A 13,541-nucleotide genomic window follows, 5' to 3' on the forward strand; every position below is an offset into this window, starting at 1 on the left:
AACCAAACCCAAAGGGACTTTAGGTCACCTGGCTGGCGCTTTCATGACATCCCTCCCCACTTCTACCAGCTGTCACCCAACTAGCATTTCTGAAGCTGCAGCTCTGGCTGTCCTAGTGAAAGTGTCTAAATGATTGTTTTCCGCGAGCCTAAGAAGTGGCTCCCACGGGCTTCTCCAGCTGCCACTGGCTCCGCTTCCCTTTCCCTCCCCCTCTCAGGAGCGGAGGTGCGGCCGGCAAGCCCAGCATGTCCCCGGCACGCTGCTCCGGCCTGCCACTCACCCAGCCAGGAGAGTCCTCCCACACGACAGCTTCCCTCCAGGTCTCGGCAGGTTGGAATCAGGGTTTGTCTAAAGGCCTAATTTGCTCAGAATTACTAATGCAGAGATGGCAAACAGATTTCGTGTTGTTCATTAACTCTGATTGGAAGTGGCTGCCTGAAGCATTGATCAGTTAGCAGAGGCTGCGTGTACACGCGGGTGTGTGTGGGGAATGAGGGACACATCTCAGATAGCTGCCTTTATTGACTGAAGTCTTCATTAACTCTTTCCGTAACTGGCTGCCACATTTACAACCTGAATTCTTTGCCTTGGGATATTTTCCTGCAGTAGCGGAGCATCAGCAAACCTCAGCTAAAGCGTCTGAAAAATACCCCTAAAACAGACTCTAGCGAGGTAGGTGGTCAAGAGACCTGCTGTGGTTTCTGCCCCGGAGTGCAGTAGTCAGCGTTAGCGCAGGGCGTGGTGAGCTGTGGCACCGAGAGCAGCCTGCTGGATGGTGATGGGGAGAGCCCGGCTCTGTGGAATGCTCACCGGGTACTGCTGGACACGCTATGAAAGCCCCACTCAGCAGCTCTAGTTATGAGATGACAACCGAGCATGCCAGAGCTCAGGGTGAGGTCACCGGGGCCCCGGCCGGCGTGTGTGACGAAGGGCCTCTCTGTGGCCCTAACTGACCCGGCTTCCACTGGGCTCTTGAAAACACAGGGCCATTGACGATTCCTTCTGCAGAGTGGAGCACCCTAGGGCCGTCCCAGATCTGGGAACAGGGCGGTGTGACGCCAGTGCGTGCATGATCAAAGAAGGCAGGGGGTCTGCAAGGGGATAAGGGCGGAGGACCTGGAGGACGAACGCCTCAACAGAAAACTGACTCCAAGAGTCACTGTCGAGGCCTGAAGTTAGGGGGGGAATTAAGCACGCTCTTCTCATTCAACCTCACACCCGTTACAGACTGATCTTCTGAAGCCCCTACCATGATCTTTTGTCACCCATTGTGTCAAGTCTTCCACTGAATGACAAGGTGAGGAGGAGGGGGAAAGCTGGACCACTCTGAGGAACAGTTCGGACTGAAATTTTGAACTTCTTGTCTGGCGGGAAAGTGGAGGGGGTGCCGCACTCAATTGTCCCCACCAGATTGGTCCCTGCCCTGTATGGAAGGGGGCGTGTGGTGGAGCAGTTATGCCCACTGGCTTTGGAAGCTCCCAGACATGGGTTTAACTTCCAGGCCTGGCATGTGCCAGCTGTGTAACTTCAGGCAAGTTACTAAAATCTCTCTGCTCTCAGTTTTTCCATCTGTAAAATGGGAGTGATAACCTACACAGAAGGTGGTTGTGGGGTTAAATGAGGTGACTCCCCAAAAGGGGCTTAGGTCACTGACTGGCCCACAACAAGTGTCCCCCTGGGGCCCTGCTGTTACTGTCATAGAAAGAGCTGCCGAGGAAGCTGCATGGGGGCTGATGTGGTTCCCAGAACAGAGCTTATGAGGCTCAAGGCTCATTGGATGAGTAGGAGAGTGGCACATGGAATAACTGATGTCCTTGGTCACTACGATCCAAAATAGCAGGCATGTGGTTGCTTGGTGTCGGCACCAACCTCAGCAAGGCCCAGTCTGAATTCTTCAGGTTCTTCCCCTAAAAGTAGCCTCCTACAGCTCCTCCATCTCCATCCTCAGCTCCCAAACCTTGACTCCTCTCTTTCTCTTACACCCCAATCCACCCTCGGGGAAGCCTCTCTTGCCTGGATCATCATGCTGCTATCTACAGGTCTTCTGGCACCCACCCTCGCCCACTTCTGTTTATTCTCTACTCTTTGGTGGCTCTCCTGTTTAACACCGAGTGGCTTCCAATGGCACTCAGATTAGAAGCCAGCATACTGCGGGTAGCCTCGCAGTCCTGCAGGGTCTGCCCTGTGTCCACCTGACCTCCGCTTCCTGAACACACCAGGCCCTCACACCCGGGCTCCCTCTGCTGGAAGCTCTTCCCCAGATACCTGCATGGCTTGCTCCCTCACCTCCTCCCTTCCTTGAATGTCACCTTCTCAGGGAGGTCTTTTTTCAACGATTCTATTTTAAATCGTCCCCTGTGGTAGGCTTCATAATAGACCTTAAGGATATCCATGTCCCAATTCCAGGAACCTCTGAATGTCACCTTATACACCAAAGGGGACTGTGCAGATGTGATTAAGCGAAGGATCTCGGGTTAGGAAGATTATCCAGGAGTATGCGGGTAGGCCCAGTGTAATCACAGGATCCTCATAAAACAGAGGCCGAGGGGGATTTAACTACTGATACGGAGAGAAGGCAATGTGACAATGGAAGCAGCGGTTAGAGCGATGCAGCTACAAGTCCAGGGGTGTCATCAGCCTCCAGAAGCTGAAGAGGGGAGGAACAGGTTCTCCCCATGACCTGCCTGACGACACTTGGACTTGAGCTCTTGAGATGGATTTGAAGCTTGGGGCCTCTGGAACGAGTTAAGAGAGTGAATGTGTATTAAGTCACTGACTTTGTGATAATATGTTACAGCAGCCATAGGAGGCTAATACACACCCATGTGCACATACACCCCCCCCCCCTATTCTCCTTCCTGCTTTATCTTCCCCTCCAGCCTTAGCTGAGTCCCTTCGTTAGGTCATCTGTCTCTCACTAGGGTGTCAGCTTCATGGGGACAGGAGCCTCTGTCTGTTTCCTTCTCTGATGGATCCCCAGTGCCTGCATCAGGAACTGCTTTTTGTGGAATGAATGGGTCAGTATCAGTGTGAACTCTGGCTACGCCCCTAAAGATGGGGAGCCCTCCTCTCTCTGTGACCCAGGCTCTCACAGGACCCAGCCTGGCCCATCCATACCAGTCTACACAGGGCTCCAACCCTTATAGGAAGACAAGGCTGCCCTTCTTCCTGTCCCCCTGGAAGCCTTGAATGCTGGGAGGTGGCATGCAAGTGGCACACACGAGCCAGGGTGCCAGATGCAGCTCTGGTGACCAGCCCACCCCTGTCTGCCTGTGGCACAGGGAGGCAGTGCAGTGCAGAGATCTGACCTTAGAGCCAGGCTCTGGGATGGCAGCATCCCCAGCCTCAACTTTCTCCTGTGCAAACAGGGATAACACCAGGACCCCATCAAGGGGTTTGGCCAGAACTAAGCAAGACAAATGGTCGCTGATCCATTCTCATTTTAGTGAGGTATTGCTTATTCTTGTTCTGTGGCCTGCTGTGTGCTGCCAGTCCAGAGAAGCGGTAAGGCCCAGGCTTGTCCTTGCAGTACTCAGGGCAGGTGGCAGTTCGTGGTGGGCCCGCCAAGAGGCCCTGGGTCCTGTCCTGGAGCCGCATTCTCAGGAATTCTGGCCTAAAGGGGTACTAAAACCGCATGGCCAGGTTCTTCCTGCACAAGTTTCAGGGGACAGTCCCCCGAGGCCCTAATCCTCCAGGGAGCCACCACTGCTCCCTCTATGTTGTTAGATAATCTCCTTGCTGGTTAGGACAATGGTGCTGAGAGCACTGGTGATGAACTCTTAGGGCTGGGCCTATGGGAACTCTCAGACCCAGGCCTTGAGTCTTTAATGCAGAGCAGAAAGCTGAGGCAGGGGTGGCGGCCCTAACCCGGCCTCACCTCCAGCCTCAGCGGTGGAGCCCTCCTGCTCCACATGAGTCAGCAGGGGAGACGGGTGTTGGGGTTGGGGGGGCGGCTGTGGTGAAAGCAGAGCTTTGAAGGTTAACAGCTCAGGACTTGGTGGTGGTTGGCGGGAGGTCAATTGCCCAGCTCTGAATCTTGCTGGCCATTTGATCTTGGACAGATGTCCACCTTTCCAAGCCTCAGTTTACTCACCTGTAAAGTGAGGATAGTAGGAGTACCAATCAAAGAGGATTGTTGTGAAGCTTAATTTTTATGAGAACAATCATGTCAATGGCTTGGCAGGGTGCCTGGCACAAGGTTAGCACTCAGTAAATGACAGCTACGGCCATGGCAATGAGGGTGATGATGATGATACCAGTGGGTTCTGTGGCCCAAGGTCTATTTCTCGATCCCATGATACCATGCAGCCTCTCACTGCTTCCCATGGGATGTAAGAAGAGGGAAAGGGAGCTCCAACATCCATGGGACAGAGAGGACCTGCTCCCCAGTCTGAGCTCCACACCCGCCGTCTCTGGCACACGGGAGCTGGAGAAGAGGTCATGACGTGGCGAATTCCTTACCTTGGTTGTCGTAGGAAGTGATGACCTGGGTCTGCTGAGGATGCTGCTTCTCTGCCAGGTTTCCTATTTAAGGAAGACAGAGGAACCTGCCGTGACCACTGGGACCACAGTGGAATTTACCCCGGGCAGAGCGGGGAGCTGCGTGTCTGCAAGAAAGGCAGGCTGGTGGGGGCCCAGGTCATCCCAGGCCTGGCCTGAACACAGGCACACCCGCCTGCACAGCCCCACGGCGTGCATACGCGGGAATCAGCAGTCACACACCTGAACGCAGAGGCACACGATTGGAAGCCCTGCGCACACACCTTCACACCTCCCAGGAGGTGCCAACACAGATTCTTTTTTTTTTTTTGTACTTTTACTACTAGCTTCATTTGACTATTGAATTCATGGTTTTTAGTGTTCCTCATAGTTTTCAAAAAACATATATCCAAATTTTCATACTATTATGGGAATGTAGTTCTTTGGCCTTTTTTGAGGATACTAATGCGATTCTTTTCCTTTAAAAAAACTTTTATTGAATTTATTGGGGTGACATTGGTTAATAAAATTCTATAGGTCTCGGTGCACAATTCTATAATATGCCATCTATATGTTGTATTGTGTGCTCACCACCCAATACAGAGTCTTCAAAAGAAACTGGGGATGCCTCCATGGGTTAAGTAACCATGACTTCAGACTTTGGTGTCGCTGGGCACAGTCTTCAAAGTGCATGGGGATGCCTGACATTCCCATGGTTTAGTAGAGCAGGCTGAGAGGTTCCTGTCCTGATTTTACAGCTGAGGGACCTGCAGCTCGGACTGGTTAACTTTTGCCAGTCTCTGCAGCTAGGGAGCATCAGACCTACGGCCTGACCCCAAGCCTCCGGGCTCCTAGCTCCACCTCCTGCCTCCCTCTGAGAAGAGTGGGGCAACCTGCCTCTTATTCCAGCCCAGGAGTTGGGGTGATTTGCAGTTTGGTTCAGCTGCACAAACATTTGCAAGGCGCCCACTATGTGAAAGCCCTCTACATGTGCTAGTAATATTTATCTCCCCAGAACACGGAGCTGTCCTCAGGGTCTAGTGGGGTCAGGCAGGAGATGCCCCGTTCCTGCCATAGGCCTTGAGGAGGAACCCACAGGCTTCTTGGGGAAGCACCACCTTTCCTACATCTCTCCCTTTACAGATGCTGGGGTGGCCTGGTCTTACTGAGGTTGCCCTTGGATTTCTGCTTCAGAGAGGTGGGGGAAGGAGCTGGGAAGGCCAGGGTTGTGGCAGCCGGGGAGGTGACGATGATGATACCTGATGAGACCCACTGCTACCACCTTGGCCAGCCATCTTCTCCCCTGGCCTCCACTGGTCTGCAGAGAGGCTGTCAGGCCTGCCACTGGAAGTGACCACTGGGACCAGTTTCTGGGTCTGGAAACAAGCCTGACTCTGGGGCACTGGCCTGACCAAGTTCCATTCAGATGCGTCCCTCGTGCACCCAACCAGACCTGCTGCTCAGAGCTCCCACGCCTGGGTCCAAGCAGAAGCCAGTCGTGGTGGGTGGTGGGCCCTGAGCTGGGCGGGGCTTTCGATCCACCTGGTAGGATCTTGCCCTGGAGAACCCTGCTGGTTCCCACCTTCTGTGAGCAGGTCAGCCAGGACCCTGAGCCCCCCGGGCCATGATAGGTTGATCAGCTGAGGGCCAGCTCCAGGCCAGACTCAGGCTAGGGGACAGGGAGGCCACCTCCTACGGGCACAGCTGGCTGTATTTCGGCTGGCCGAGGGAGGAAACAGGATCTGGGAAGGGAATCCTCAAGGAGGCGATCAGCTGGCATAGCTGTTGTGGGGTATTTATAGTCAGGGCTGCACAATTGGTTTCCCTGTAGCTGTGGGGCGTCAGTCCCTGTGCTGCTAGGCAGACTTCAGCCAGGACCGAGGAAAGCAGCCAATCACAGCAGGGGAAGCCCGTTGCTGGGCAAGCTGGGGTGTGGGGGTGGCTTGGCCCTACACACCAGCTGCTTGGAAAAGTTTGGAGCCCTCTAAGCTCCCCTCACCCTGCCAACACCCCAGCCCAAGGAGTGCACAGAGCAGCAAAAGGGGGCACATGTGCCCTTCTGGATCAGTCCCAGGTTCAGCCACATTCGTGCACACTCCACCAGCACAAGCCATCAGCTGTTTCCTTCTCAGATGAGCACGCCATCCAGTTCCCAGGGTTGGGCGGGAGGGCCTGCTGGTACCAGGGCTGGGTGCCTTGCGCACCAGCAAGGCAGACATGTACCCAGAATCCCACCATCAGAAAACAGAAAAAAGCCATACCTTTAGCTTCTGCATGCATGCAAGTGTGTCATTTAAAAAATAAATAAAATTTTACTTTAAATTACATATATTGGAGGAGTGGTCTGGGTTCGAGGCCTCTTCGGCCCTGCATGTACCTGAAACTCTTAGTTTTTGCAAGAACTACTTTAATCATCCTCTTTTTTGGATGGCACATTCTACTAAGACCTTTTAGAAGAGTCTTGTAAAAGTTACCGTGTCCCTTTGTGTTTTGTTGTATTTCCCACTAAACTTCCCCCACATCAGGAACCCCAAAGATGGTAAAAAGAAGATGAATTCAATATAATTCAATGTTCTCCTGATGTAATAACATGCCCGAGAAGACATAGGATGAATTTCAGACAACCCAGGCAAGGTGAGAGGGCTGCAACAAACCACTGCGGCCCGATTGCCCACTTGCCCGTGGGCACAGTGGCCCGGCACACAGGCCTGCATGGGCTATGTGTTTCTGTGGCCAACAGGTCTCTGGAGGTCTGAGTGTTATCTTAATTCTCACAAGCCTGCAGCATAGTTTTGCTAACTTCGGTGTCTGCTTCAGTAGAGCTGTGGCAGCAGGTGTATCTCCCATTGATGGCCCCACAGCAAGGTTAAGGAAGCCACCCCACCCATGCACGCCCATCAGCTGGGACTCAGCGGGTGGTCTCTAGAAGTGCATGTCATGAGAATGATTCATCCCCATGCACAGGGCAGAGGACAAAGGCACGCTCTTCACCTCCAGGACATTGAGACTTGTAAATGACGTTATGATTACAATCATTTTAATGTAGCCCCGTGAGGGCAGGGGTTCTTGACTGTATTGTCTACTGTTTCATCCCCAACAATTAGAACCCCATCTGGCACAGAGTAAGCACTGTAGACCTTTACTGAGGAAATGAATGAGTAAATTTACTTTTAGAACCTCATCCTTTCCTTTTGTTACTGTCAGAAGGATGGCAAAGCAGAGCTGTTTGGTCTTGTTCAATTGGGGTTCTGTTTCCCCATTGGTGGAGGGTCATAGAGGGCGGTTCCTTCTCACTGGTATTTGATCAGTCAGTCATCTGTTCTGGGGTCTGACTGAGCCCCCTATTGGAGTTCTGAGTGGTGGTCTGACTCTTATTAGAATTCTCACAACCCCCAATGAAGTTACACTGATGTTTGTTCCTGGAGGCTGGGCTAATGAATCTCTGACGGGCACAGAATAGGGCTTAGTAGAGTTGGTCCATGCATAGAATCCCCAGATCCTGGGCTTGCAGGGCGGCAGGCACCTGGCACCAGAGAGAGGAGGCTTTGGAAGCTGACTTCTCTCAGATTTTATGGTCGTCTGGGTCCCGGGCCAGCAGGTAGCCACTGGCATCTCCCAGGCCTCCAGGCAGGACGCTGTCCCCTCTATTCAGAAAAAAGTTCCAAAGATGGATGCCCTGCAGGACATGAGCAGTCCCACCTCTGTGGGAACACACCCACCTCACAACCCAAATGACACCCGTGAACACGTGGGTACAAAAACGTATGGCATTGCCCCCATCCAGCCTCCAGGAAATCAGGGGACCTGATGCCAGGGAAAACTTTCCAGGGTCACAGTGGCCCCAGATGCCTGGCTGAGTTACAAGCAGCCACTTCTGAGCGGTTAGGTGACTAGAGCCAGTCTTCAAACAAATGAGACCCAGTGTGTCCAGTCATTTCAAAACGTGTTGAATTCCAGAAACTAAAAAGAAAAAAAAAATGAAAAGGGAGAATTTACCATACAGGCCGTTTCCTTCTATTTTCTGCCATTTCTGTATTCCATTTCCGCCGCCTTGGAGTCCTGTGAAATAACAAGGACTGGCATGAGGCTCTCTGTGGTGCAGAGACCCAGGCCAGCAAATGATGTGCTAGTTGTGTACACATCTGGATTAACGTGGGGCTGGTGGAATGTGGCTCTCCCGGGACCTGAGGGAGGCTGCCCAGGATTGAGATACACTTAGGAGCATGAATGCAACCATTCATATTTTAAACATTTAAAAAAATATTGAAACAGTAGTTTTCAATGGGGGAAGGGTTGGTTATCAGAATCATGGCAACAGAGAGGCCCATTTTTCACTCCCACATCTCCACTGCATAAATATGGGAGGATTATTGTCAAAGACATTTGCCATTCATTTTGCCTGCCTATTTCTGTATGTGGTAAGTCTCCCACTTTTAGAGTCTTGATGTGGGATGGGAGTGGGCAAAGATTGCCTATCCCTATGGAAACTGAAAGTGACAGTAGCCTGCTCTCCCAGCCTCCCTTGCAGCTAGAGCATGGACATGTGTGGCCTAGGCTTGGCCAGTCAGTGGCACCTGTGTCCAATTCCATCTTGGGACCTGGTGAGGCAACAGGAAAGAGAATGGAAGCTTTCTCTACCTCCGGTGATAGTTGGAAGTGGTGGCTGCAAGGTCAAGCTCCTGGCACAGAACTGGCATATGTTCTGGCAGTGGGAACAGCTGCAATAAAATCAAGTTCCTGGTGCGAAAAGAGCACCTAGGGACCCTTGGTGGCAGCGGAGGTCTCCTCACCAGAGCAGCTCATGAGGCTGTTCCTGGAAGTTCAGCCTCAAGCCTGGTCCTCCAGCCCTTTCCACCGCTCTAAGGCTCCCCAGTCCCTCCTCCTGCAGAGCCCTGCACAGTCAGTGTCCGGGACCTACTGCCTGGAAACCTCACCAGCACACCTTGGGAGAGGAATGCATACGTCACATCAGCTTTGGGGATAAAATCTAAAACTTTGAAGCTCTTTCAGTCTTGGTGCAAACAGCTTTAGGCCACCTTGTCCACAGCCACAGGAATGCCTGAGTGGACTCCAGGGCCTCCAGGCACGGTTTGGAGAAGCACTGCTCTAAGCCTTAGAGTGGAAGTCATGGCTGGGAAAATGCTAGGGCCCTAGAGGAAAGAGGAGAGAGCACCTGTTGGCCTTACAGCCCAAATTCCTGGTGCCACACTCCTTGCCTCCTGTCCCCCTGACTATTTTTTGCCACAAGGACACAGCTGAAAGGCCCTTAGTCACATCTTCAGTCAGTCCTCTGCATGGTGACAGTATCTGAGCTCAGGCCATGCTTTGCAGAGCAGAGGACCTGGAGCTGGGCATGGCTGAGTTCTGGGTCTGTGCACCAACAGGAGGCCTTGGAACAAGCTAGACTTGCTCAGCATTTCTCCTCCTTAGGCTGCATGGGCTTGCAAGCTGGCTTAGCCAGGGGTCTCCTGGACAACACCACTGCCCAGCAGGCCTCGCAGGCTGTGCACGCCCCCTCTTCTCTGCTCCGGTGCAGAACTGTCTGACTGAATATGAGACACAGGTCTCTCCACTGACATAGGGTCTGGGAGAAACATCTGTTAGGAAAATATTTGGAGAAAAATATCAGCAGAAAGGGCTCACAAGCAGGGTCTTTTTTCCCTGAGTCACAGCCGTGAGTGTCGAGCGCACCGGTCTGGAGTCCTGCAGGGTTGGTGGTAGGCGTTTGACACCTTCCGGAGCAGTCCTGATCCCAGGCCCTTCTGGGGCTTCACCCTTTCTTTCTAGTGACAGAGCCTTTAGGAGACGTGATCAGAGTGGGAGAGGAGCTAGGGACTCATGGGCTGGCCCAGAGCTGGGCCTCGTGGGGGCCCTCTGGCTGTGCCACACCCTGCGGGAGGCCTCCTGGTATCAGAAAGCTGGCGACCTCTGCCCGTTTCCTCACTGCAGATATCCTGGGTGGGCGTTTTCCCTTCTTCTAGGAGCAGCTCTGAGAAATAAAGAACCAACCAACCCAAACAACTGTTGGCCCCCAAATTGCTCCCGAGACTGGAATACCTGTTAACATTCTCAGCTCTCCAGAATCTATGCCCCCCGCCCCCCTGCTCGCCTCCCCAAGGGGTCACCAGGAGCTATGGGACAGCTCCAGCCTGTGTGGCTGGTGGGGGCAAAGCCATCCATGGTGTCATTGCTTCAAGCGGATGGTGGAAGGTGGACGTTCAATGTGCAAGGGGGCTCTGAGGACAGAAGAGCTGGGCAGACTCCAAGGAGCTCTGGAGCTGGAGGGGAGGCGGGAGGCAGGAGCCATTTTGCCGCGACTGTCAGGCATCCCTCTCAAAGCACGGGTGCACAGGCAGCCCAGTGCATGCGCACACCTCTCCGCCAGGGTTCCTGGGGCCTTCCTCCTAGACCCAGGCCCCAGAGGTTCCCAGACATCGGAGGGGCTTCGTTAACAATTATTATATGTCTGTACCCTCTTCACGCTGTGAGAATACAGAGGCTCAGGACCTGCCTCCCACAATCGCTTTATAAACAATCACTTTATTTTACCCGTCTGCACTTGGCCAGAAAGTCCGAAGAAAAGGAAAATTATTAGATAAGGTGGGGACAGCAGATTTCAAGCCTAACTCTATCCAAGCCTGTGTGCCCTTTACACCTCTTATGCCTTCTGTGGAAGAGGGGGAGAGGGCTTAAGAAAGGGAAACCGAGGCTGTGAGTTGTGCAAGGGCACCAAGGGAGCTTCCCATCTTCACATCTGACTCAGCACCCAGATTTCCCTGGGATCCTTGCTCCCTGCATGTGCAATGGGGAGCAGGCTCTGGCCACCCAGGAGTCAGGCCTGAGGCTCTGGGCCCCTTCTTCCCGGGCATCTTCCAACCCTGACCCGCACCTTTCAGAGAGTGGTTGGAGGAAACTGGCTGCCTGGGTTGACGGAAGCACCGCAGGCCTGCACAGGAGTCAACTCAGGGCAATCACGGGGCTGCGCGTTGCCAAGGGACGCCAGAGCCACAGCTTGGAGGCGCAGGCAGCCATGGGGAGAGGGTCGTGTCGCTGTGCTCGTTTGGGGGCGTGAGGGGCGTCCCCACGGCGGGCGGACCCTGGGGTGAAGAGGCCGAGGTGCTAGGACCTCTGGGGGTCGGCCGGGCGCGCGTTACCTCCTCTGCGCTGCGGCGGCGCGCCCGGGTCCGCCTGCCGCTCCGAGTGCGTGCCCTGCGCGGCGCGCCGTTTCTCCGAGTGCACGATCAGCAGCATGTCGATGGACACGGTGTTGCTGTCCTTCTTCAGCTCCATGGTGCCACCTCGTTCCCCGCCGGCGCGCCGCGGCCGCTCCTAAGGCTGCCTGCGCTGCAAATGGCCCCGTGCGCGCTGCTGCCCGGCGCGGGAGATGGCGAGGGCGCGGGAGAGGGCGCTCCCCCGCCACCTAGCCGCTGCGCGCTGCGTTTCGCTGACTCTGCCAAACACGCCATTAGGCCCGCCCGGGAGGGCGCTCCCCTAATGTAGCGGCTCTAAGTCACCTTTGAAAGGAAATCCCCAGTTGAGCCCAGACCTGCACCGAGGCCACCGGCCCCAGAGCCTCCCGCCCTGCGCCCCTGCCTGCTGCTGTAAGCACTTGTCCCTGAAGCCAGGACTGCCTTCTGGGTGGCTGGTGCGCCTCATTCCTGCCATCTCGGGGTGGGGGGTTCCCCAAGAGGGCCTGAAGCAGACCTTCTCCAAAAGCCATGGCAAATACAGTATCGCACAGTGCTGTCAACAGTGAGTCAGTTCAGAGGAAGGAAAAACAGGGCTCCAGATTGCATGGCAAGGTGTGGAGAAATTGGCCAACTTTTGGCCTTGGCCCAGCTCCTTCCTGGGGTGGGTTTTGGAGATTGACAGCTCCCTCTCTAGGAAGGAAATGGCTGGGGTCTTGGGATCATAAGCTCCCCCTTTCCCCCGCCCCGATTATGGCCCTACCAGAACTTGGAACATGCCCACTGGGCATCAACCCAACAGTTGTCTCTGGCCTGAAGTGAAAACCTTAACATCTCAGTTCCTTCTAGAAGCCTGGATCCTGCCCATGGGGAAGTGGGGAGTGGGGAGGAGGAGGCTGGGCCCAGGGGGCAGCCTGCCTGCTGTGGTCAGGGAGCTGGACCTGAGAGCCCTTCTATTTTTAGCCGGGCCTGGCCTGCCCAGGCAACAGCAGCAGGGCCTTTGGCTCCAGGTCCTAGGAGTGTTTACAGCGGCATCTTTCTGGTAGCCCTTGGCATGGGGGGCCCACCTCTCCAGAGCCAGTCCCCTAATTCGAGTGTCCACCATGAATAAATGCTGAGCATACGGAGGCCTTTCCTTTGTCCTTGGAGCATGGTCCCCTTGGAGGCAGACTGCGCTGCGCAGGTCTGGGTTCCAGTCCCAGCTCCACTACTCATTACCTGTGCAACCTTCGACCAGCTCTCTCCCCTCGATTTTCTCACCCATCTCACAGGCATAATACACATTCTCAGAGGGCCCCTGTGAGAATGAGGTGCACCTGAGGTGCCTGGCTCATAATAAATGGCCTCCAAATGGTAGCTGTCATTCTTGCCTCATTTGAAAGGTGAGGAAAGGGACAGGTGAAGAGACAAGTCAGTGATGGAGCGGGGGGTCACCCTGCTGTACCCTCAGACTCCAAAGATCTCTCCCCTCTGACTGGCTCACACTTCGGCTGCCTGTAAAGGCAGCTGCCTCATTGCATCACCACCGCCCCCTCTCCCACTGGGCATCTGATGGAGAGAGAGGTCGCTGGCTTCTGACACTGTTGAACTGGAGCCCTAGAGAGCTGAGCTGAGGACCAGTGGAGGTGGGTGACTCCCAAGGCAGGTTTCCTCATGCAGTGAGTCCTGTCTTCTCTGCACATGGCTGAGAGGCTGGCTGAGCTTTGCTGCTTTTCAGATGGCTGGGGAAGTAAGATCTGTGGATTATGCAAAGCCCCTGGGGGCTTGGAGATTGCTCAGGCAGCTCTCTCGTCTCAGTGTACCCCCATCTCACCTGGGACAGTGTGGCCCACCTCCTTCGACGGTGCAGATCCCAACAGAAGCTCCTAGGCAGCA

The 13,541-nt window shown here is 54.5% G+C and overlaps 1 protein-coding gene across 1 annotated transcript in view; it reads right to left on the reverse strand.

Annotated features, from left to right (window-relative positions):
* The window catches only part of KY (kyphoscoliosis peptidase), a 42,687-nt gene extending 30,918 nt beyond the window's left edge, over nt 1-11,769 (reverse strand). The window contains 3 exon segments of the mRNA XM_014451407.2: nt 4,462-4,524; nt 8,476-8,538; nt 11,634-11,769. Of these exon segments, the coding sequence (XP_014306893.1) occupies nt 4,462-4,524; nt 8,476-8,538; nt 11,634-11,769 (262 nt within the window).
* Between the last annotated feature and the right edge of the window lie 1,772 nt (nt 11,770-13,541).

This window comes from Myotis lucifugus, unplaced genomic scaffold, assembly GCF_000147115.1.
Source record: "Myotis lucifugus unplaced genomic scaffold, Myoluc2.0 scaffold_8, whole genome shotgun sequence".
Lineage (NCBI taxonomy): Eukaryota > Metazoa > Chordata > Mammalia > Chiroptera > Vespertilionidae > Myotis > Myotis lucifugus.